This window comes from Fringilla coelebs, assembly GCF_963513975.1.
Source record: "Fringilla coelebs genome assembly, chromosome: 2".
Classification (NCBI taxonomy): Eukaryota; Metazoa; Chordata; class Aves; order Passeriformes; family Fringillidae; genus Fringilla; species Fringilla coelebs.
The window spans coordinates 20,616,941-20,639,780 of NC_140029.1; the positions used below are offsets into that span (position 1 = coordinate 20,616,941).

The window sequence follows — 22,840 nt, forward strand, 5'->3', positions numbered from 1 at the left end:
GTTATTCTTTTCTTTACAAACCAGTGCAAACCCAAAGAAAACAGTAATTTGTCTCTAACCTTCCCTCACAGCCAACTTGAAAATTCCAAGAATTACCTAAAAACCCAGAACCACAAGGAAAAATTAAAGGTATCTCAATGCTTAACCTGTAAGTCTATAAATAGCTGGAACTAACTTATGATACTGCACACAACTTCACAAGCATAACATCTTAAAAGGACAGAGGCTACTCCTGCACAGTTAAGAATGAGGTAATTCAACAGAGAAGTCAGCATCTTGCTCAAATCCATAAAGCTTTTAAATCACTTCACTTTTTTTTGTTTTTTTTTTTTTTTTTTGTTTTTTTTTTTTTTTGTCTTAAGAAACAGCAGTCTGATGTTTTTCCTTGCAAGGATGTGAACCGTTTTTAACTAAACACAAACCAAAAACAAGCTTCCACCAAAACCAAAATAAACAAATCTTTCCCATATCTATTGATTATCAAGGTTATTACTGCAAAACAATCTCTTTGCAGTTGCAAAGGCATTTGAGGATGACACACATTAAAATCCTAAAAACGTACTGATTGATTTTGGGGGTTTTGTGAGTCAAATAATATGTTTTACATAACAATGTTGATGTAAAGCCTTGTCTTTAAATGTAACGTTAATTTCTGATGATTGAAGCTCTAGCAGTGAAAAGCTGCTGCAGACACAATGTCAGTGTTCAAAGTATTGGCAAAACCTTCGGCACAGTCAGGAGCTAAAGCACCTAGCAATTTTTCCAAACTTGGTTTCTTACAAGAGATGAAAGCCAGTTATGTTTTGCATTAATCATGAGTACATAATTCAGTATATTGGTGCCAGTGATGAAATACCAAACTGTGGAAGATTAAGCACACAACAGATTAAGAACGCTAATGGTGTCAAGGTCATGCTAGCAGCTCTACCATTTGAGAGCCATCTGAAAAGTATATAAACAAAAACAGAAAGCTCATCAAAGACCAGTGCTTCCAACAGATTTGCAGATTAGGTTCCTAAATAACCTTTTCTCTTAATAGTTGTACCTTTCTCTCCCTGCAACTCCTCACATTGAAACAGTATAAAGATAGTGCCTACAGTTCTGCAATTTCTCTCCACTTCCCAGGGACCCCTTTGATTCCCTTCTGACTCCAGTGTCCTGAAAATATCTCCTCTGCCAAGGACAGGATGTGCTTTGGCTTGTTGAGTGGCTATAAATCCTTCTCTATATGGAGGGCAAGCAGAAGAAAACAGAGTTCTGACTGCTGCCCACCCTTCACTGAGGGCATTTCAATTTCCACTGCTATTTCATTTGTTCATAAGCACCTCTGAAATCTGTGCAAATTCTAATATTCCTAAGATTGCTAAACCTCCATGGAAACAATGAGAAATCAGTAAATATTTATAAAACAGACAGGCTTACTAGGATTCAGTTTTTGTCTTTGAATGGTAAATTATTAGTCCTAATCTCAAAAAACAACCCAGGCTAAAGTGTTACGTTCTATCACACATTAAACTTCTGAGATCCTATACTTCACGGCACTGCATCTCTCACAGAATTATTTCAGAAGCCTTCTGAAAAGCTAGCAGCATTCATTAGAGGTAGAAAACTTTAGTGCATGGGAAGTTCTGCTTTTTTCTGGTTTATGAAAACTTTGCCCTGGATTTCTAAACAAGTTTGCCACATAACAAGACTAAAGCTACATTGTATGATAAAATTAACTTCCTTCATTTCTTTACAACCAATTTTTAAAAAACCCACTATAGTAACTCAAGAACAGTCTCAGACAAATGCAGAGAATATATTATTCCCTCACTGGGGAATGCCCAACTGCTTAGAGGAGACTTCAAAGGCTCCCAAAACTCGGAGGAGGAGGGAAAGGAATTCTGTGGCTGGCAACCACCAAGGTTTTTAAGCAATGGCTGGATAACAGCCAAGAGCAGCTTAGTAAGGGTGTCAACAAAGTATTGAATTTACAGAACAAGATGGAGATCAGGGTTGGAAGCACCATTGAGATTTACAGAAGATTCTTCTGTTCCTTGGGTTTTTTCCAGTTTAAATGGAAAACTATTGCCTAGGAATCTTTTTCTTGCTTCCTGGGTAAACAAACATAGCAAAAGACTTAGAAAAAAATCAGAAGTATTGCTGTTTTCTTTTAAAAGGCGCAAGGGCAAAAAGCTTGAGAGAGTACACAAAACATGAGAGGACCCTGGTAAGTGTAAGTGTAGAAAACTCTCTTTGAATTATCCCTTGCATTTTCTCACAGTATTTCTTGACACTGAGGCACTTCTGTTTTGTCAATTAACACAGAACTCCAATGCTGCATTAAGCATTTAACCCATTCAGCCACAAAAGACAATCCAAATGCTTTTTCCTGAAGCTGCCATTCAAAGTGGTTTAGACATACTCATTTCAGAAAAACATTTCTTCAGCTCCAAGCCCATCTCCTCCACTTGTCTGACACCAACTCATGATGCACATGATTGTCTACTCATTAGTTCTCACTTCTACAAAGGAAATTTATGCAGTCTTGATTGGTTCCTTTGCTGTCCACAGTTTAAAAATTGCATCAAGTGTCCAACTAATTTCTGAATAACAATTATCCAGCTATAATATCAACTCTTCTTCCCTCTTATTATAAATCTTGCTGGTATATGAAAGCACAGTATTAGCCTAAGGGTGACAAACCCATTTCACTGTGACAGCTGAATTACCATTTAGGATAATATCTGTGGGCTGCAAGTAATTAGTTATCATGAAAGAGGCCAATTTTGCAACCTTGTTAATTGTTGAATGATTCCTTTTACTCAGTTCAGCACTGTCCACATGAAGCTTCTATCCCTCTGTTCGTACATTAACTTTATTTCATGCCTAATATGATTAGCTTTACTTTTCCAGACCTATTAATATTCATATTTTATTTCTGTCTTCCCACTGATCATTTGGGAACTCAGCTGCTCTTTGCAAAGACTCTCTTCTACAATTTTTGCTCTCAATTGCACAGAAAAAAACACAAGCCAGATCTGACATGCCTACAATGATTAATATCCCTTCAGTAAGTTCAAACTTGACGTCTGTGGTAAAGCTGCTAATAACGAAATTCAAAAAGCAAAAGGAAGACCTGTTTTTACATGTGATGGTGATTGTTATTCCCATCACAGAGGCCTATCAGAAGCTTTTTTAAGGCATTACAATAGGAATTCATGTTCTACTCATTTTCTGCAGGGACTCTAAACCCACCTGCAAATTAAAAAAAAATAAAAATTAAGAGAGTTGTCAATACCTTATTTTTTTTAAAAATATATGCATTCATGCACATACTTTGGTGTAAGTGCACTCCATTACTGTACTCCAACGTAATCCTCACTTCTTATTAAATTTCAACATTACTAAAGTTAGCATGACAGCAATCCTTAAACTAATACTTTTTTTAAACACAGAGTTATTGTAAGGATTACCTAACAGTCTGTATTTATTGCCTTTGAATTTCTTGTCTCTCTATCCTTGTGATTAATGTTATTAACAGCTGTTCAAATTTTATCATTTAGTTAATGATCTTTGTTGAATTTCACAACAAATAAGTACATGTATAGGTCAAACAATACCATGGGAATATTTATTACTCTGTTGTTTAGGTTTTTTAAAGCAAGTAATTGTGAAACCACAATACACAAGTAATTCCAATGATGGCTGGAAGCCCAAAATTATTATTACACTTTCATTTTTTAATTGACTAGATTTCAAGTAGATAGTATTGAGGTTGGTTTTTCAGATTATACTATTTACCACTGTTGTGATAGCCCATGTAACTACTTTCTTCTTTTCTTAGTCCCACCAACTGCCAATTCCCACAATCTGAAAGCATTCACTCAATGGTGATAAGAAGCTTAATGATAGCACAACAGTAACAGCAGCAGCAGTACAAAGCTATAAAGACATTTTTTTAAAAGTAGAACTGGCAAATGTGCCACAGTGATGATACAAAGCTCAGCAATAGTCCAAAAGGGAAAGTGTTCAAAATTAGTTTCCAAAAGGAAAAGACAACATCTGTTGTCTTTTTGATAGCATGTTGTACTGTATTAAAATATAAAATATATATTGCTTAAGCAAGAATGAGATTACTGTATTTCACAGTGCTTCTGATCAAAAATCAGCACACTTCTCTCAGAATGTATTTTGGTTTTCAATGCAGAAGAGTAAACTATGGATGACAGGAAAAATAGGAAATGTAAAAATATAACACAAAAGTCTTTCTGATATATGACAAAAAGCAGCAACAAAATTACTAATACTTCACAGTATGACCAAGCAAACCAAAATATTTTGATACACTACTGTTCAATTATAGGTTGCAAAATTCTTTACAAGTGGAATTTTTTACAATTTTGCCCCCATATGAAAGATAAGGAAACATTCAGCAAGAAATTATTTGCATCCATTTTCTCACTGTAGCACAAGGTGTATAATGGTATAGGAAGCAAAGTTAGTGGCAAGAGGAAACACCAGCTTGTTAGCATTCCTCAAAACAATCACATCTCTACTCACGATTTATGTGGTCCATATAATAAACTCCAATCTGTTGATCGTAAACAGTTTCCCATCCTAAAGGAAGCTCATCACCAACACAGTCAGCAAACGTCAGTGGCTTTGTAATCCTGTAAAAATAAAAATAACACAAATAAATACAAAAAGGTGCAAAGTTTACAATGCAATGAATGTTATTACATGTTTTGAAGATACCTGAGCCAGTTGATCAAAAACTAGTTATGCTACTTAGGAATGTGCTGATAATTACAAACATACAGTTTCAAAATAAATTTTCATTTAAATATGCTGACAGATACTCCCCAAACAGGTAAGACAAGCTTCTCCCCTCTAGTTTCTATGTATAACAATTTAATTATAATGGCATGCAGTCCTGCCAGTTCTTCTCCCATACTGCAAAGAAAGAAATGTGAAGCTAGAGTTCACCACTGCTGAAACTACTAGAAGCTTTATAGGTTTTAACTTCTTTAGGTGGCAATGTAGCAAAATTGTTTGTCTTTTACAAAAAAACCCCACAAAATTCAAGACAGAACCTTATAACAGACTTCCTCTTTTCAATTATACATTTCCAACAATTAATGATATTTTCTTGGTCCAGACATGTCCAAATTACTTCCTTTCCCTCAAAAGGAAGAGACAAACAAATGTCTCTGAGAAATTCTGAAGCTATTAGACCAGAAATAGTATTTAATAAGTAACAGCATTACTATCTAGCAGCTTAAAATATCACAGCCCTTGCTAGACAAAGTCTTAATAGATCAGTGGGTAATAGAAAACTGGAACAGCCATGTCAGTATTGACAAGGACACTGAAAGTACTCTGTTCCATATTATACAGAAAGACTCTAAACCAACACTGCTCTAGAACAGCAAGGTATATAAAAAAACTAGGAAGAATAAATTATATAAATATAAAAGCTTTTATGTTCAGTCTAATCATGTTCATTGCCCAAATATTCATTTTAATCTTTACTTAACCCCTAGGATAATGTTTTCCTCTAAAAGCTGTCACAAAATTCATTTACTGAAAAGCTACTAATAAAGTAATTTCAAGTACACATGGGATATAGATACCAGATCTTTCTCACATATTTTTTGAGGCACTTCTAATACCTACAACATAACAACTTTGCAAACATTAAATACATGCATTAATTTAGGGACTGACTTAAGCTGAGCATAATCTATAGCATTATACTGTTTGTTGTAGTTCCACTTGTATGTTATAATACCCAATTAAGGTCTTCTAACACCAGATTTGGACTATGCTTACCAATACACTGCTAAATGGAGAGACCATCAGGACTCATAACTGCCCTTCATCTGATAACACCTGTATAGCACAGTAACTTTGTCTGAGCTCTTCCACCCCAAAATAAAACAAACCAGAACAATCCAGTGGTCAAGACTTAAAATAATGGAAATACTACTACAGCTACATTCTAGCTAGCCCAATGGTGCAGTAAGCACACCATTCAACCACCAACAAACAACACAAAACTTTGCACACAGCAAACAGAAGAACTGTATTTACCTGCCTCCTGAAACTATTTTACAGTGACTGAGATTACAGTGTTCAAAATTACCTGTAACAGAATAATTTTTAAAATACCCTTACTCGTTTCAATGTTGTGTTTCAACAGCTCTGCACAACAGTAGGAAGATGAAGCTACCCAGGTCAAATAACAGCTTGATCCTACTTGGTTGATTCTCCAACATGTATAAACAGTTTAACAAAAAAGATGTACATAAACTTGCGCACCACTATTTAAAGTAAAAATTTTCCATTACTGACAAATATGTTGTTTACATCATGTAATTATGCAAATCCAGAGACACTCTATTCAAGAAAGAAAATGTTACTAGGAACTGACATAAGCACTCTCATTAATTCATCTAGGAGTCAGGCAGACCAAATATTGCCAAAATACTCCTGATCTCCCTGGAATTCAGTCAAATATTAAACATACAAAGTGCAGCATTTTTTTCTTGCACTCCCATAGTCTTGTTCTGAAGACATAATGTTTACAATTTCTCAAAGTAGTCTAGACATCAGGTCCTAAATTACCGCACTATAGACAAGATTTTCTTTGGAATGAGTTATGAGACTTGCTTGCCTTTACACAAACATACCCTCACCCTTTATTCATAAATAAAACCTGCACATGATACTCTAACCTTTCACACTACAAAAACTTTAATTCAATGCTCTCTGTGATCCTGCCAGGACTCAGACTTGCAGGACAAGGACAATGTTCACTTTTTGGAAAAGGGAGACTGAAGAAAACCAATGCATCTGGTCTAACCAGTTTTCATTACAGCATTATAAAAGCATGTGTGAACAGTTTAATTAATAGTTTTGAAGGAAAACGTGTAGGAAAAAAAACCCCAACACATAAAAAGCTGCCTTCCAGATATTCAGAGCATTATTAAGTTGATGTTGCTCTTTTTAAACTATAATCAAAGTTGCTCCAAATTGGATTCCCTTCAGACAAAGCACAATGTCATACTGACTCAATCCAGTCACATTTAGACCTATGTAGTTGGACTTTCAGCCAAGGACACAAAACTAAGAGTTGGAAGTTTATGCCTGTTTTTTGCACTGCTTTGACAAAGTGAACTGAAAAAATACCTTCCTGGTTTAACCAGCACAACTCTGAGGACAAGATTTGTTTCTAGTCAGTTAAGGAAACTAAGACAAAATAGAAGAGATGCAGATATCTACAGTGGAGGTCAGCCACAAATTACAGCAGTTGACTGCTGAAATTAAGTATCTTCTGTAAATACTGCTTCACCCTCTGGGTTTGTTCTTAATTAGCTTAAGGTCTATAAAATATAAAGAGATCTTTTCTACTTTTTTATAAAGAACTGTACAAGGTACATCAGTTAAAACATTTCAAAGTATTGAAATAAAAATGAAAAACTTTTCAAAGCATTATAAACACAAAGACACAAGAAAAATGCTGCCATCTTTGATGAAACAAAAAGAGGGCTGTCCTGAACTGGGCTATTCACAGGAAAGAAAAATTAAGGCATTTATCTGATCAGGGTACTAAACAGTAACTAACACACTCACCCATGATCACATCCTGTTTGCCCCAAAACAACTGGCAGACACTAATAAGAAGGTTCTGAACTTTCAGCTGAAGATGAAAATCCTCTGGGACCAGTTCATGGCATTAAGTTTTTGCAGCTACTGCACCTATAGACCAGGAACAAGTAACAATTCTCCATGGGGACCAATTCTGCACAGATCAAAAAACCAACCTTAACATCAGATTAAATGACTTTATCCTTTCCAAAAGTAATGATGCTCTTCAATCCTCAGGCACCCAATCTTTTGTGACTCTGAAACCCTTCAGAAGCAAATACAGAACCACATCAGAAAGCTTTCATAATCCAAATACAGCATATCAAGCCCAGAGAGAAATCTCTGAGCAATGTCATGCACCTCGGATCTGTCACTTCTGACTCTGCCCAAATTATATGTTTTCATCAAGAAGAAATAAAAGCCGGGTATTTGCACGCAATCCAACAGACACATCTGAAAATGCAAGTTTATTCACATTTTCTCTGCATCAATTACCAAGCTTAACAGTTAGAATACAGAAATCAAACGGTAAAATAAGTTTTTTCTCCTCCTTGCATACATATTTTGTATCTTTATCCACTACAACACAAAGGATTCCACAACACATTATTACAGCTTTCTGAATATGTGGCAGCAAAACAAGTATTTCTTGAATGCATCAGTTCATGGAACTGGATAGGGAGAAGAAAAGGCATTAAAAGATAACGGATAAATACCATTTTAGATAATTTACTTCAAAAGTGCTTTCAGCTTCAGAGACATTATTAACAGCATCTAATTTCGACCCCCTCTTCCTCCCCCAGAAAAAACTCACAGAAAACCTCAAACTCTAAAGAAAAGCTTCTCGGTCCAAAGGAAAGACATACTTCACATCTCCAAAGCACAGTTTCACAGATAGAATAGGGCAATTTCATTGTCATGGACCTTCAAAACCATTGTCATAGACCTTCAAAACCAGAACCAGATCACTATAAGCACAAGGCTTTGGAAAATATTAGATAAGATCCTCAGTCTTCCCATGGCCCCGATGCCACATTAAAGGACCCTGGCTGCTTGAAATCCCTAGGTCTAATTGAGTAAAACTTCCCCTGGGAGGAACTAAATAAAGACAAACACAGCCTGTTTTTCCAAGATCTTGAACAGGAAATTGAAAAGGTGTTCCAAAGTAGAAACTGTTGTAAACCAGTTGCCCTCCTTTAAACAATGCCTAGACACCTAAATTACAAACAAGGTCACCACACCTTTCAAAGTGGGCCTTGATTAAGAGGAAAGCATTAACCATGAGGGCTAATTATGAAAAAGAACCACTGAGTTCTGAACAAAAGTCACTGTCTGTAGGAGACAGAGAGAGAGAAGGATGCAAGAATAGCAGCTGTCAACAGTGTTTTTAATTTTGTTTCTGATTTTGGTCAGGTCCAATGGCAGCAAAAATATAACAAAATAACAAAATTTGATACACCTCCACAAACAACTAGGAGAAAAATTTCCTTAAACCTCATCTCAGTCTGAATTGTCATCTAATGGGATAGATGTTTTTGTCTGACAAATGCAGATACAATGATCTACAATGTATTACTAATTTACTAGGAAACTGCGTTAATTCACATTAGAGATCTGAAGAACACAATGCAATTTAAAAATTAGTAACAGAATAACTAGAAAAGAATTAGTAATCTGGTAAATCTAGCAAGAGTTTCTCCAAGGAAAGTATTACGCCAAGTATATTACAGAAGTGTCACAAGGAAAGAGAAAAGGCAAAATGAGAAATCATGCACACACTTTAAAGCTTTCAATGTTTTTTTTTTCTTACCTCCTTTCAAATGTGAATTTAAGTTACAGATATTGTTATAAAGTTCAACTAACCCTCTTGTCTTGTACCATGATTCTTATTTCCCTCCAACTGCACAGAGAGGGAGAAAAAAAAAATCCCAAACAAACCTAACCAAGAAACTGAGAAGGAATGGAAGATTCTTCTTTTGTTGTTTCACAGACACTGGCAAGAAGAGCTGCTTACACTGAGGGGGAGAACGGGAGGATTGTTATTATGTTGTTTTTAAAAGTTACACTGCAGTCCTGGAAGCACTTCGACATCTTCCACCACCACAGCTCTGGCCTGGGCAGCAAGACCGTCTCTGTGACAGAGAGGGTCACAACTGGGCCATGACTCCGAGCAGGCTGTCCTCCCCAACAGGCACTGCCCCGAGCAGGGCAGGGACACGGCAGGGACACACTGCCCAAAGCAGGGCAGGGACACGGCAGGGACACACTGCCCAAAGCAGGGCAGGGACACGGCAGGGACACACTGCCCAAAGCAGGGCAGGGACAGGGCAGGGACACACGGCCCAAAGCAGGGCAGGGACACAGCAGGGACACACGGCCCAAAGCAGGGCAGGGACACAGCAGGGACACACGGCCCAAAGCAGGGCAGGGACACGGCAGGGACACACGGCCCAAAGCAGGGCAGGGACACGGCAGGGACAGGGCAGGGACACACTGCCCCAAGCAGGGCAGGGACAAGGCAGGGACAGGGCAGGGACAGGGCAGGGACACACTGCCCAAAGCCACTGCCCCAAGGAGGGCAGGCACACACTGCCCCAAGCAGGGCAGGCACACGGCAGGCACACACTGGCCAGCTGCCGAGGGAAGCAGCTTCCTCCGCAGGGCAGGAACAGGCACCAGTCAGACGCCCGCAGCCTCACCCCGGGCAGCGCACGCCAGTCGGGCACGGGCTGCTCGCAGCAAATGCCACCATGAGCTCCAGATCCACTATTGCAGCACTGGAGTAAACCATGGTTTTAGCCCTCGTCTGTCCTCCATCCACTCAGCTCTCTGCAAGCAGCCAAGTCATAAAAACGAACTGGATTTTGAAATAAAGTTTGGCAAATTACATACCATCTGCTTAGTCAAAAGTACAACAAAGTTCACCAAAGTATATGTATTTTTTCAAGATACAAGTTTCTTTTAACCTTTTTCTTAATCCAACTTATGTAGCTTAATTTTACTCCGTGATTTAACCTCAGTCTCTGAATAAAATAACTCACTGAACATCTACTAAATGGTTCCTTAAAATAAATCCACAATACAGATAGACAGACTGAAACTTACATAAATGAAATTGTGTGCTCAGGACAAAGTTAAAGACAGTAACGTGTTCAGAGCCATTGCTGGGATACATTTCCTTGGGAAAAAAAAAGGTTCCCTGCAGCAAGGAAATTGCAGCACCAACTCTTCTAAAGGTCACTTGAAATTCAGTCTTTTTAAGACCACACTGTATTTTGCATCTATTTATGTTATTATTATTATTATATTTCATTATTTTCTTTTTTTTTTCTCTACAGCAAATAGACAGAGTGTTAATACTGTCCAATCAGCATATTTGCTTCAATTTACAAGCCAACACAGCACAAATCAATGTGCAGAACACAAGGCACAGGATGGCACTAGCTAGCCATTTGTACAGTAATAAATCAGCATCTTGAAGTGTGAGGAAAATGTATGATCACTATCAGGACATTTTTTTAATTTAAAATCTGAACAATGAGATTTTGTGATTCAAAATGTATGCAAAGTTACACAGCTAAGAGAAAACCTATATGATTTGTTGACATACAAGAAGTAATAGCAGCTTACATTGTCTATAAGCACCTCTAAGAAATGCACCCAAGGACACTCTCTTATCTTTCACTATTCTAGAAAAAAATAAACATTTACTAGCAAGCACCAATAGTCAAATAACACACTTTGGTTTTTGCTCTTTCTCATAATCCCCAAAAGCAAAACAGCTGAAAACTACTGGCTTAGTATGTTGAAACATAAAATGCTATGTCCAACTGCAGCTCTCGCATAACTTGTCTGGCTGCTCAGGAACTGCTGAAACAGTTCCACACAAGCAGCCAAGTCTTCCAGCAGCTATTCATTTCTTAACAGCAGCTATGATCCATATCCAAAATCAGAACACAAATATTATGGGACATACTTGTTGAAAATATTTCATGTACACAATGAAAATGCCTTTCTCAAAAATCATAGCCAGGTTAAAAGTCAATGCTTTTAAGAAAACTATTTTTGTATCTGCAATTTATTGTGGTTTTTTTAAGAGGATAAACAGTAAAAAATGGACAGAGGGATTAAGTAGGACTGTCCATGAATGCTTTAAAACTTATTTTGTTGTGTACACATAGATAGCCTGAAGTGACCAGCAACTGTACAACGTCACCAGCCAAATCCTAAGATTAACAGTGGGGTAAAGACAATTGCTGGAGGGTCTGGCTGAAGAAAAGCAGACTGGACAGCAGATGACTTGACATCTAGATCAGAACATAGATAAAAGTATATATGGAAGCCGGGTATAAACTGTAAGAGGAAAACAGTGGGGATGTGTGGCAAATAAGACAGCTAAGGAGGGGAAATTAGGAAACTACAGTTTCTGATTTCAAATTCCACCTTCATATTGAATATGCTCTTTGCTAGAAAGAGTAACATGCAAAATATTTACAATTTTCTTTTGCCAGTGCTACTCAAAAATCTCTAAATATTTACAAGATCTTCTCAAGGACTTCCGTAATGTGTGAGACTCCAAAAAAAACCCTAAAACCCAATTAGTAAGAATCAAAAGCCTTAACTAAATGATAAAGAAAATTTAACAGTGAATTTCAAAATTCGAGAAGCAATCTGAATTCTTCCATTTGTGTAAGAAGCCTAACATGCCATTACATGTGTCTAGACACAGCACAGCTTTGGAGCAAGCAAGTATGCAGTTCTCTAGTTTCACTGATTCTGAACCAACATTATAACTTTTCTCCAAAATCTGTGCATTTTTCAACTACATCTGATTGATAATCAAGGTCCCAGTAAGTAAAGGCCAGGCACATAGTTATCCATTTATTTCTTCCATCCTGCAAATCACAACTCTGCAACCTTCTCTTGGAGACAAGCAAGTCATCCAGCTGTCATATTTCTATGTCCTCAGAATATACTAAAACCGATTTCTATGTTCAGTCCTGTCTAAGAAACTGCCTGACAGTTGTAACCTTAGTTTTGCAAAGATTCCTCTGGTTTGAGAATATAAATTTGCAGCTAGCTTATTTGACCACGATCCTGCCCATCAGGTAACAAAACCATTGTAGAAGAGTCACTGGGAGAGGTGGTAAGTGCTTCACCCTTACACAGAGGAGTGTATGTATGTGTATGTATGTATGTATGTATGTATGTATGTATGTATGTATGTATGTATGTATGTGTACATGTGCTTGTGTGTAAGTGTATGCCTATACACAGAAAATATTCACTTCCAACTGCCGGTCACAACTTCTGTACGCAACTATCAGACGAGGAGGAAACACCTGCACTTTCCTAATGGAAGTCACCCGAGCAAAGGTGAAAAAGTGCATCTGGCAAGATCTTACCAGCAAGTTCTTAGTAATAAGCATTTTGCACATGAACAAGAATCAAGGGAGGAGTTCAAAGCAGGAAGAAAATGTAGCAGACAGGAAAACGGTCCTCAGCAGAAAAATGGGACATAAAACTCCAAATTCAAGTCCATGAAGCTCCACATGTTAGAATAAAAGGAACAAAAGAAGCTTTACATCTCAGTAAGAAGTAAAATGGTCTTAAATGATGCAAGACACTATCATGCAGCTGGATACTTCCTGAGGACTCTTGCATGATCATTTGAAGTTCACACCAAAACAGATTAGAACATCCTCACTATTACATTGCCGCTTTCACTACCAGTTTATTAAAATGTCTGGCTGTCACTGGTACTGCTTACTAGTGCAGTAGAGAAGTGTAAAGTTCTTCAAAACTGTCTGCCCACCTACTATACTCTCTTGCAAACCTCAGATGTCCTATATCCAGAAAGATTACACCAGCATTAACTATCTTGTTACCTTCAAGTCTGACCTTGCTAGACTAAACTTTTCTTCAAAATTTTGACATCTACGTGATTGGCCCAAACATTATAACAAAGGTTTTTCTACAACTTTCTAACAGCCAATGGTAATTCAAGTTTCTCTACATTTATAATGGCTATCTCTTCACCGCTGAAGGTGTTCCTCTCCCTTAAATTTATCATTCTTCTTTACCAATTACCCAGATTGGAAATAACTAAATATATGTGTGTGTGCATATACGTATATGTGCACACATACACACACACACACAAGTGATTTGTCCACACAATGTATTGATTTAATGGTCCAAACACCATTCAAGTTTTAAATGACTGAAGCTTAACTTAGACATTCTTCAATAAAGAAAGCACCATGAAAAATTTTTGTGAACTCTTTAAACCACTTTCAACAAGTCTTAGCAACACAGAAAATCTTACATTAGCTGGTAGCCTTTGGGCTTACTAGAAGGCAAGTAGTAGAAGATGCATAGAGATTAACTTCAGAATCTTGAAGTATAAATGCAATTACAACCCAATGGATGCAGGACTGGAAGGGATACAATCAAGTTCGCAGACAATACAAAACCAGGAGGAGCTGCTGACTCCCTCAAAGACAGGGAGACCCTGCAGAGACCTTGACAAATTCGGAGAGATGGGCAATCACCAACTGTATGAAGTTCAACAAAGGAAAGTGCCAGATTCTGCACCTGGGATGGGGCAACCCTGGATGTAGGGACAGACTGGGGAACAAGAGGCTGGAGAGTGGTACTGTGGAAAGGCACCTGGGGCCTCGGGTCAACGACAACTTGAATAAAAGTCAGCAGTGCCCTGGCAGCCAGGAGGGCCAACCCTGTCCTGGGGGGCATCAGGCACAGCATGGCCAGCTGGGCAAGGGAGGGGATTGATCTGCTCTGCTCTATGGTGCCTCACCTTGAGTGCAGGGGGCAGTTTTGGGTCTGCAATGTAAGAAAGATATTAGCAAGCATCTAAAGAAGGGCAACAAAGACAGTGAAGGGCCTTGAGGAGAAGCCATATGAGAAGAAGCTGAGGTCACTTGGTCTGTTCAGTCTGGAGAAGAGGAGACTGAGGGGAGGCCTCACTGCAGTGTACAGCTTCATAGTAAGGGGAAGATGATGGGCAGGAACTGATCTCTTCCCTGTGGTAATCAGTGACAGAACCCAAAGGAATGCCCTGAAGTTTCATCAGGGGAGGTTTAGGTTGGATATTAGGAAAAGGTTCCCTCTGAGGGTGGTTGGTCACTGGAACAGGCTCCCCAGGGAAGTGGTCACAGCATGAAGCCTGACACAGTTCAAGAAGCATTTGGACAATACTCTTGGGCACATGGTGTGACTCTTGGAGATAGTTCTGTGCAAGGCTGAGAGCTGGACTCTAAAATCCAGTTGTGGGTCCCTTCCAACTCAGCATATTCCATGACACTGTGAAAATCTCTTTCATACACTAAAGGTCCAACATTCTGAAAACATGCCAACAAACATCAGCTAAAGGGATTTTTTATTTTTGTAGTGTGAAAGAAACAATGTTCCCCTACAGGTAAATTGAAGTTTAATGACAATAGAAACAGACATCCATGTGCCTATATGCACAAACAAAGCTAGCACTACTCTCAGTGAAAATTTAGTTAATTTGATGTTTTAAAATATTTTAAGCCCCAATCCTCAAAAAACTTACTATACTTGGAGTATATTCAATTAAGGTTTTCTGAAATTATTTTCATAAAAGTATTTGCACCAACAAGTATTATTCAATTATATTAATAAAAAAGAAAATGTATGTTGAAAGGTAATGTATGTTGAAAGTTACCAGAAACCATTTCTACAGAAATTAAGCAGAAATTGACAAACAATGGGAGGAAAAAGTAAATGCAACTGGCCTGAGTAAAAAAAAAAAAAAAAAAAGTTGGAATAATACATATTCAAGAGACCGTTTTTTTCAAGTCTTGGAACAAAGTGATGTGTAGATAAGTGCCAAAAGAATATGCATACCATGACTTCACATATATCCTATTCAAAACAAATTGTGAGGTAAAACAGTAAACAAAGGCCTCACACCCAGAAAAGTCTACAATGCCAGCTAATATTAGAAATTCAAGACAAGAGTTTCTCATTAAATCTTTCAAAACAGCTTTTCTCCTCCTTGACTTCCATCACACTTGCAAATCCGTTATGCTCGTCCTGTATTTTTCCTAAAAGTACCACATATGGCATTTCTCAAACATATTCAATTATCACATTCCTGGAAATTTTATGGACTCTTTTGTACCATTTCTATGTTATATCTTCTAACATGCTACTGAGCTGTCACGCACTGACTTCTTTCTAAAGCAGAGAAATTCTGCCTTGTAAAAGGCCACAGCTCTGGCTCCAAGCTCCCCTCAGTGGAGTGGGAGCCCATGAGCACAGAGGGAAACCTGCAACCAGAGAGGACATTACACTGCACAGCAGCAGCCCCCTGCCCAAGCTGCACTGCAGATTTGCAAGGAAGGCTTTCCAGACTGCTCCTCTTCTTAAGTTCGGAACTACATTAATGAAGCAATACTTTATGTGAGGGTGAAAGAGGGCAACCACCGTGACGTGCACACTGCATCCAAGGGCACTGTTTCGATCACTTGCCCGAACAGTTACTAAGCCTGATGTAGCACTAAGCAACTGAAGTGGAAATACATTGACAAGATCTTTGATGCTTTTGGGTTTCAGAGTCCATTTCTCGCAAGCACTGATCTCCAGCACTCACCTCATTACTTAAGGTTTTTCCACCCTTCCAGGAGTAACAGACCCTCGGTCAAGCATAAATGGATGCATGTTTCAGCTGCCTAGAAGTGGTGATTAGTGACTATTGTATATGTTAGCATCCTCAATACCCATTTATTTCAAAGCTCCATATTTTAAGTGGCATTACAAAAACAGTTAATGATTACCTATTAGAAGTGGTCTAAAAATAAACCCATTAAAGAGAACTGTGCTTAAAATGTGTCTAATTTTCCAAACATAATCAGGAGACCTAACAGAAGAAAATTCATCGCCCTAAAACCTTTGCTGCTTTTATACCAATGGAGCAACAACCCCCCTGCAAAGTAAAATCATTTCTTTAAGCCAAATAACTGCCTAAGGTAAAAAGCAATGGTTCTCCAACGATTTGCAGCCTTGCTACACTTCCTTCTCCACAGCTCCCTCTTTGCCTTTAAAATACAGATACAGCTGTCAAGTTATTTACACTTTATAACACGTTCATTTATGTAATTCCTAAAGTTTTGATTCTCAACAGCCCCAATCTACCAGCCACAAACAGAAATTCATGTTATCTACATATATATAATGTTAACACAGATGTTGTGGAGAAGAATCTCTAAGACATGCACTTAAAGTCTTAGGAGTGCTTCCACACTCCAGGTTAGCACCCTTGTCAGACAGTAACTTTCAAGCTTTTAGGAAAACCTAGCCCAGCCCCTGTTCTCCCAATAAGCAATTTTCCTACTATTATTATCATTCTCCAAATACACCTGCTTTCCACAGTCTTCCTTAATGCTGACCTTGCAAATTAATGCAGTATATTCCCCAATCAATATTAGTAATTTTGTAATCTATCCCAAAGTCAGTTTTACAGATTTATGTTCATGTGAACATAAGGTTCTGAACATTTTTAAGAGGTTGAACTTACAAATTTTGATGCTATTACTTCTATGGTTGCCAGTAGTTGTACAATGTATTATATCTGAGCTTCCAGTTAGACTAATAAAGTTCCCAATAAGCAATAAGAGGAATTACTCATAACTTCATGCTTTTATGTATATACAAGAAGAAAAAATACTTCATGAAAAAATCCAGAGAAATACAGTGAAATAATGTACTTCTAATGAATTATAATAATGCAGTATGAAAAAAAAAAACCTTAGAAGAATCTGCTCAAAACCAATGCAAAAAAACTCTCAGAATTTTTTTTTTTAATATATGAAAATAAACCATAAAACAGCACAAGCAGTGTTGGGAGTTATTTTACTGTATAAAATTTCACATATACCAGAAAATGGGAAAGTAAAAACCAGTAAACAGGAGAAAAAGCACAATTATAGAAGACTGACCATGCCATCAAACCTACAGTGATCTTAATTTGAACATAACATCAACAAATACCTCTTCATTAAAACAGCAGTAGAAATTTGATTAAATTTACAGTAAGATGTTGAAGAACCTTCAACAGCAGATGGCCTCCTCTTCTTCCGCCCCATCTCCCATGACGGAGAAGGTTAAAAATAGAGGCTTCCGTTTCCTTAGATTATTTCACTTTAAACTTTTCTAGAGCACTGAAATAGCTACTTTGCCAGCTTCCTACATTTGTGTTAGAAAAGGAGTGTTAAAAACACACATTTACAGCAACTCAGGAAACTGGCTTCTGTGGTCTGCATTATTATTATCATTTGGAAATGACAAGCCTCTCTAGAAGTGGGAGGTATCTCTTCCAAAGTCTCCTTTTGGAAGTTGCTCACCCAAAGTTCCCTTGCACCACATAGTAACATATTTTGGGAATAAGCTGTACTGACATATTTTTCTATATTTATGCATTCCTTTGCACTTAGTAAATGCAGATATTTTCAGTGCACAGTGCTCAGTTCACCATATCCAAAAGCAGCTCCACTACTAGGAAGCAAAGCTTAAGAGCTGTAGAAAGACAGCTTCAGCTCCCTCCCTCCCTGCCCTGAGCCTTTGAGGAACTCAGCCACAGGAAGCCCCAAAGTTCCACCACGGCAGCACAGAGTGGCCCCAGTTGTCCGGGTCATTATTTCAAGGTGAGAAAGTCACTGTCATCATCTAATTCAACTCCTGCATACTACAAGCCACAAAACTTCAGCTGGTAATCCTTGCACCTAGCCCAACCTCATAGGTGACCTAGAGCATACCTTCCATAGTGACAACAGAAGTGTTTGTAAATATTGAAAAAATGTACCTTGCAGAATAAACATCTAAATTCTTTATCTGGAAGCACTATCAACAACCAAAAAGTAGCATGAATCTAAAGTCTGCTGCAATATGATTTTGTATCATCTGCACATTACTATAAAGCAGTGCCACCCATTCATTATGAAGTCTGGTATGCTTCGTTAGGCATTCCCTCATTAGGCAATTTTTTTATTGCTCTTTATTCTGCTAGAGTTGCCTTGGCTGAAGTTCTCCCTCCTGAGGGTGTGTCTCCTTCTCATCTCTTGTAAGAGTCAATTAAAACAGCTCTGCCAGTTGAAACAATGAAGCACAGGAAAAACGCTGTCCAGTCCCTCCCCACCCCCCTGCTTCTATTCTTGTATCAATCTCACAGAATCTCAGCACGGCTAACCTTGGGACCTGAATTCTGCAGATATCCTACTACTTCCAAGGAAAAACATTCAAGCCTGATGAAGGTACAAGGGAGTTGAAGGGGGAAACATTGTTAAACATGCTCATCATAACTCTGTGAAGCGCAGAAGCTCAGGTCTTTGCAGATTTAATCTCCACTGAACGCATTCCAGCCTGTCAGGATCTCTCTTGGCCACACAGACATTTAACTCCAGCGTTCCAGGACATCCAAGAGGATTGCTCCTCGTTTTTGCAAGGAGCAGCTCCAGAAAAACAATTCCAGTACAACCCTACTCCTTCCAGGGAGAGACTAAAGTCAGTTTCTCCTTCCAGTCTCACTACAACCTATTAGAACCTGAACATCATGGAGGAAAAAAAGGAAGCAGACACAAAGGGATACAAAAGAATGAGGAACATGGGAACCAGATGCTGGAAGAAGAGGCAGTGCCAATCAGAAAGCAATGAATGCTCCAAGGAAGCACAGAGAGAGAAGTAGGATACTCAAGGAGAAAGATTAACAGCAGAGCTCAAGCAGAAGGGACCGACCAGCAGCAGTGCGAACAGGCCACAGCCAATCTGGCTGGATGGGGAAACAAAGTAGCCTCTACATCCGTCAGCTCTGACACTGCTCATAGCACTGTTCTCTTCTGTGCTCTCCAACTATACCATAAATAACACCTGCAGCTTTGTATCCAAGCTCAATTAACAGCTTGGTACCACTGAACTGGAGAGATCCCTGCTGCCTTCCAATGTGTCCACCTCCACTGCCCAAATCTGCACAATCCCATCACCCCATAGCACAGCTACTTCTAACACTCATCTGACCAGTAAACTAAGAGTAGGTATGCTTCAACTCACCAGAACTTAAAAAAAAGCAATGGAGAAAGGGGAAAGTAGTAATTAGTTGGGGGGAGGGGGGTGTCCCAGGATACTGAATGGAGTTTATTTTGCTATCAGATGAGCAGAGAGGCAATGCAGAAAAGGCATGAGGTGAGCAAGATCTACTATTCGTAACAAACTACTAGCCTAACTTGCACTAAGCCTCACTCAAGTTGGGGGGCAGGGGGGAAGAAAGAAGAACAAAAAAACTCACCCAGATAAAAATCAGAACAGCCACATAAAAACAGTTTCACAACAATGACAATGCAGACATGAATTCTGGCATTTTACAATGCTTGGTCCATGCTTGGCTATGCAATATTAATAAACATGAAAAAAACACACAGATGCATCACAAAAACTTCTCAGGAAGAAAACAATGAGGCACCAGGATCCATAGGTTAAAGAGCCTTCTAAAGTTTGGAAGAACATAATCTATTTTAAAAGTATACAGCAAATGAAAAACTAAAACCTCAAAAGCACCTCTGAATATGCATTGCTAGAGAGTGGTACTGTAGCCTCCTGGAAGAGTAATCCCCAATATGAATACTTCCTCCAGTGCTCATGAAAGGATAAGACCTAAGATAAGATAATGACACAGATAACATGTTTGGGAATCAACTAATTAATCCATTTACCTGTTAACATTGTTAAAAAAAAAAACAAATAAACCCAAGCACAAGAGTTGTGCAGGAAATAACTAGATTTTCATTAAGGAAATTAACTACTAAAATACATTAAATGATTGACTGATCATTAAAAAAAAGTGTGCAAATGAAACAAGCTACTGTGTTTTAAGTCATATCCTCAACTATATATTCCCTAAACACTATTTTTCCATAGAAATTGCAATTTAAATCTCTTCCCAGCTTCTCTTCTTTTACTCATATAAGATCAAGTCTAATACAGAAAGCACTTGCTCACATGCAACCGCAGAAAAGCCACAAAGACATCAGAAATGCAGATTAAATGAGCAGCAGGAAAAACTGAATTAGGTAAAGAAAAGCATCTGCATTTCCATGAGGTTTGTCTGGTACTAAGTAACAAGCAGGTTGGACAGATGCATTCAGAAGAGAAATGGGGTTTACGTCTGACATACTAGAATTCTAAGTTCTAGCAGAAGGGACATACGTTTCCTTTACTTAAAATACAGAAAATTATTTAATCACAGAAATTATGCAAAATCTTGTCAGAGTAACTGTTCCCTGCATTTCAAGCCTTCTATGTTACTAGCAGAGGAAGCATATAAAGTTTCAGTTTCTTTAACCCCAATGCACCTATTTTCTTCAAAACTATTCATATGCAAGAGTTAACCATCAATGCCCCTAACCCCCCCCCCCCTCCCCCACCCCATCTCTGAAGTGAGGATGGTAGGCAGGACTGTCTCCTAGACTTAGGAGCTAATCAGCAAAATTTTAGATAGGTAACAAACTTTTCCCGACAATACTAGCTATTTCCAGTCACTGAAAGATCTACTGACTCAATCTCTGAGTAACCTGAAAGAGAAAAAAATCCACAGTTTTCAGAAGTGTTCTAAGCCTGCTTGCTTAGCTGGACTGATGAGCAATGCTTCAGGAGATCCAGTAAAAGGAGGGCATGAAGCAAACTGAACCACAACTACTATTCCAGATGTGCACTGAAAAATTTGTGACTCAAGTGTGTTTAACAGAGCAGGACTTCAAAACTTACCCCCGCTTCCCAAACGCTATTAGGAAACCTGAGTGAACTGAAAGGGAAACTATGGCGTATGGGAAGGCAGCGCACAAGCCTGACAGGGAAATCCCAGAAAAACATGGTAATGACTCTTACATTCCCTTCTCCACACAATTTCATGTTCTGTCATTCTCTAAAAACCTTTCAACATTATCTATTAAGCAAGAAGAAAACCTCTCCAAGACAGCTGTGGAAAAAGAAACAGGAGCAGTCCCTCTTTCCTCCCCCATCCTGTAGCTTATGCCACAACTGAACAAATAATTTGAAGAGATTTTCTCACCATTTCCTAGACTGCTGCTGCCAGGAAAGCCTCTCTTCTGCCATCATCCTTCGTCTAGCTTTCTTCTGCAGGCCTTACTTCCATAAGTGAACCCAGATGCTTACATACATAGCCACTCTCTGCTCCTCCCAGAGCATGAAATCCAAAAGACTTCTTATTCACAGGATTTGGTTTTCTGAATTCATACTACCACAGCACAACAAGGAACTACTAAGGACAGAAGCCGTAAGACAAGCAAACGTTCATCCCTTCCCTATTCTTCATCGTAGTCAAAAGACCTAAGTTTTTAATGTCCTCAAGTTTACTTCCCTGACAAGGAAGTTTTTGCCCTCAAATTCTGATTAGAATATAATGAAAATATCACCAGTTAAATAAATTATTATCATATTGCATTAAATCTATTCCTTCCCCATGCAACTGACAAGGTGTTTCTAACAACTATTCTGCAGCAAGTCTTCTCAGCCTATCTGGTCATCTTCATTTGGTTTTCACAACAGCCTTCTGAGGCAAGGAACATCACTGCATATCCAGTTAAACCCTGTTGCTGTGCTGCATGTTAGTGAAAGCCTGAATTTTACAGATATGACTGGTTTAGGCCCCCTCCTACCCTCTGGCCATAAACTGAGCAGTGAATCTTACTCACAATGACTTAATACTTCTAATTTCTTTAAAAATTAGTTTTATGGAGACAGTTTTCTCTAACTCCTCTCAACAAAGAAGCATTAACAAATATACCAATTTAAAACACCCGTCAAGTCTCAAGTGGAATGCTGATTTGGGCAAGAATACCAATCCCACACACTCCCCACAAACCAAAGCCCAAACTCTCCAAAGAGAGGACCATGCAAGGCAACGCATCAACCACCTAAGACATCTCTGGACCACACTGCTTTCAGAGGTGGCACTAAAGTGATGCCGAGGGAAGACACCCACGTACAAACACACATTTCCACTGATTGAGTAATCTGCATTTCTCAAAATTCCAGCAAACACATAAAAGGGACACTTTTCTTCTTGGTAGAAAATGAGTGCTAACAGAAGCAGAGGACAGGGTAACATTGCTGTTGCCATAATACAAACTCAGAATACTTAAAAGGATAA

At 38.5% G+C, this 22,840-nt stretch overlaps 1 protein-coding gene across 3 annotated transcripts in view; it reads right to left on the bottom strand.

Moving 5' to 3' along the window:
• Window positions 1-22,840, bottom strand: part of WWC3 (WWC family member 3) — a 100,591-nt gene that overhangs the window by 57,437 nt on the left and 20,314 nt on the right. For all 3 annotated transcript variants that reach the window (XM_084227184.1, XM_084227183.1, XM_084227182.1), the window contains exon 2: window positions 4,546-4,655. In XM_084227184.1, the coding sequence (XP_084083310.1) occupies window positions 4,546-4,655 (110 nt within the window). The remainder of the gene's footprint in view (window positions 1-4,545; window positions 4,656-22,840) is intronic.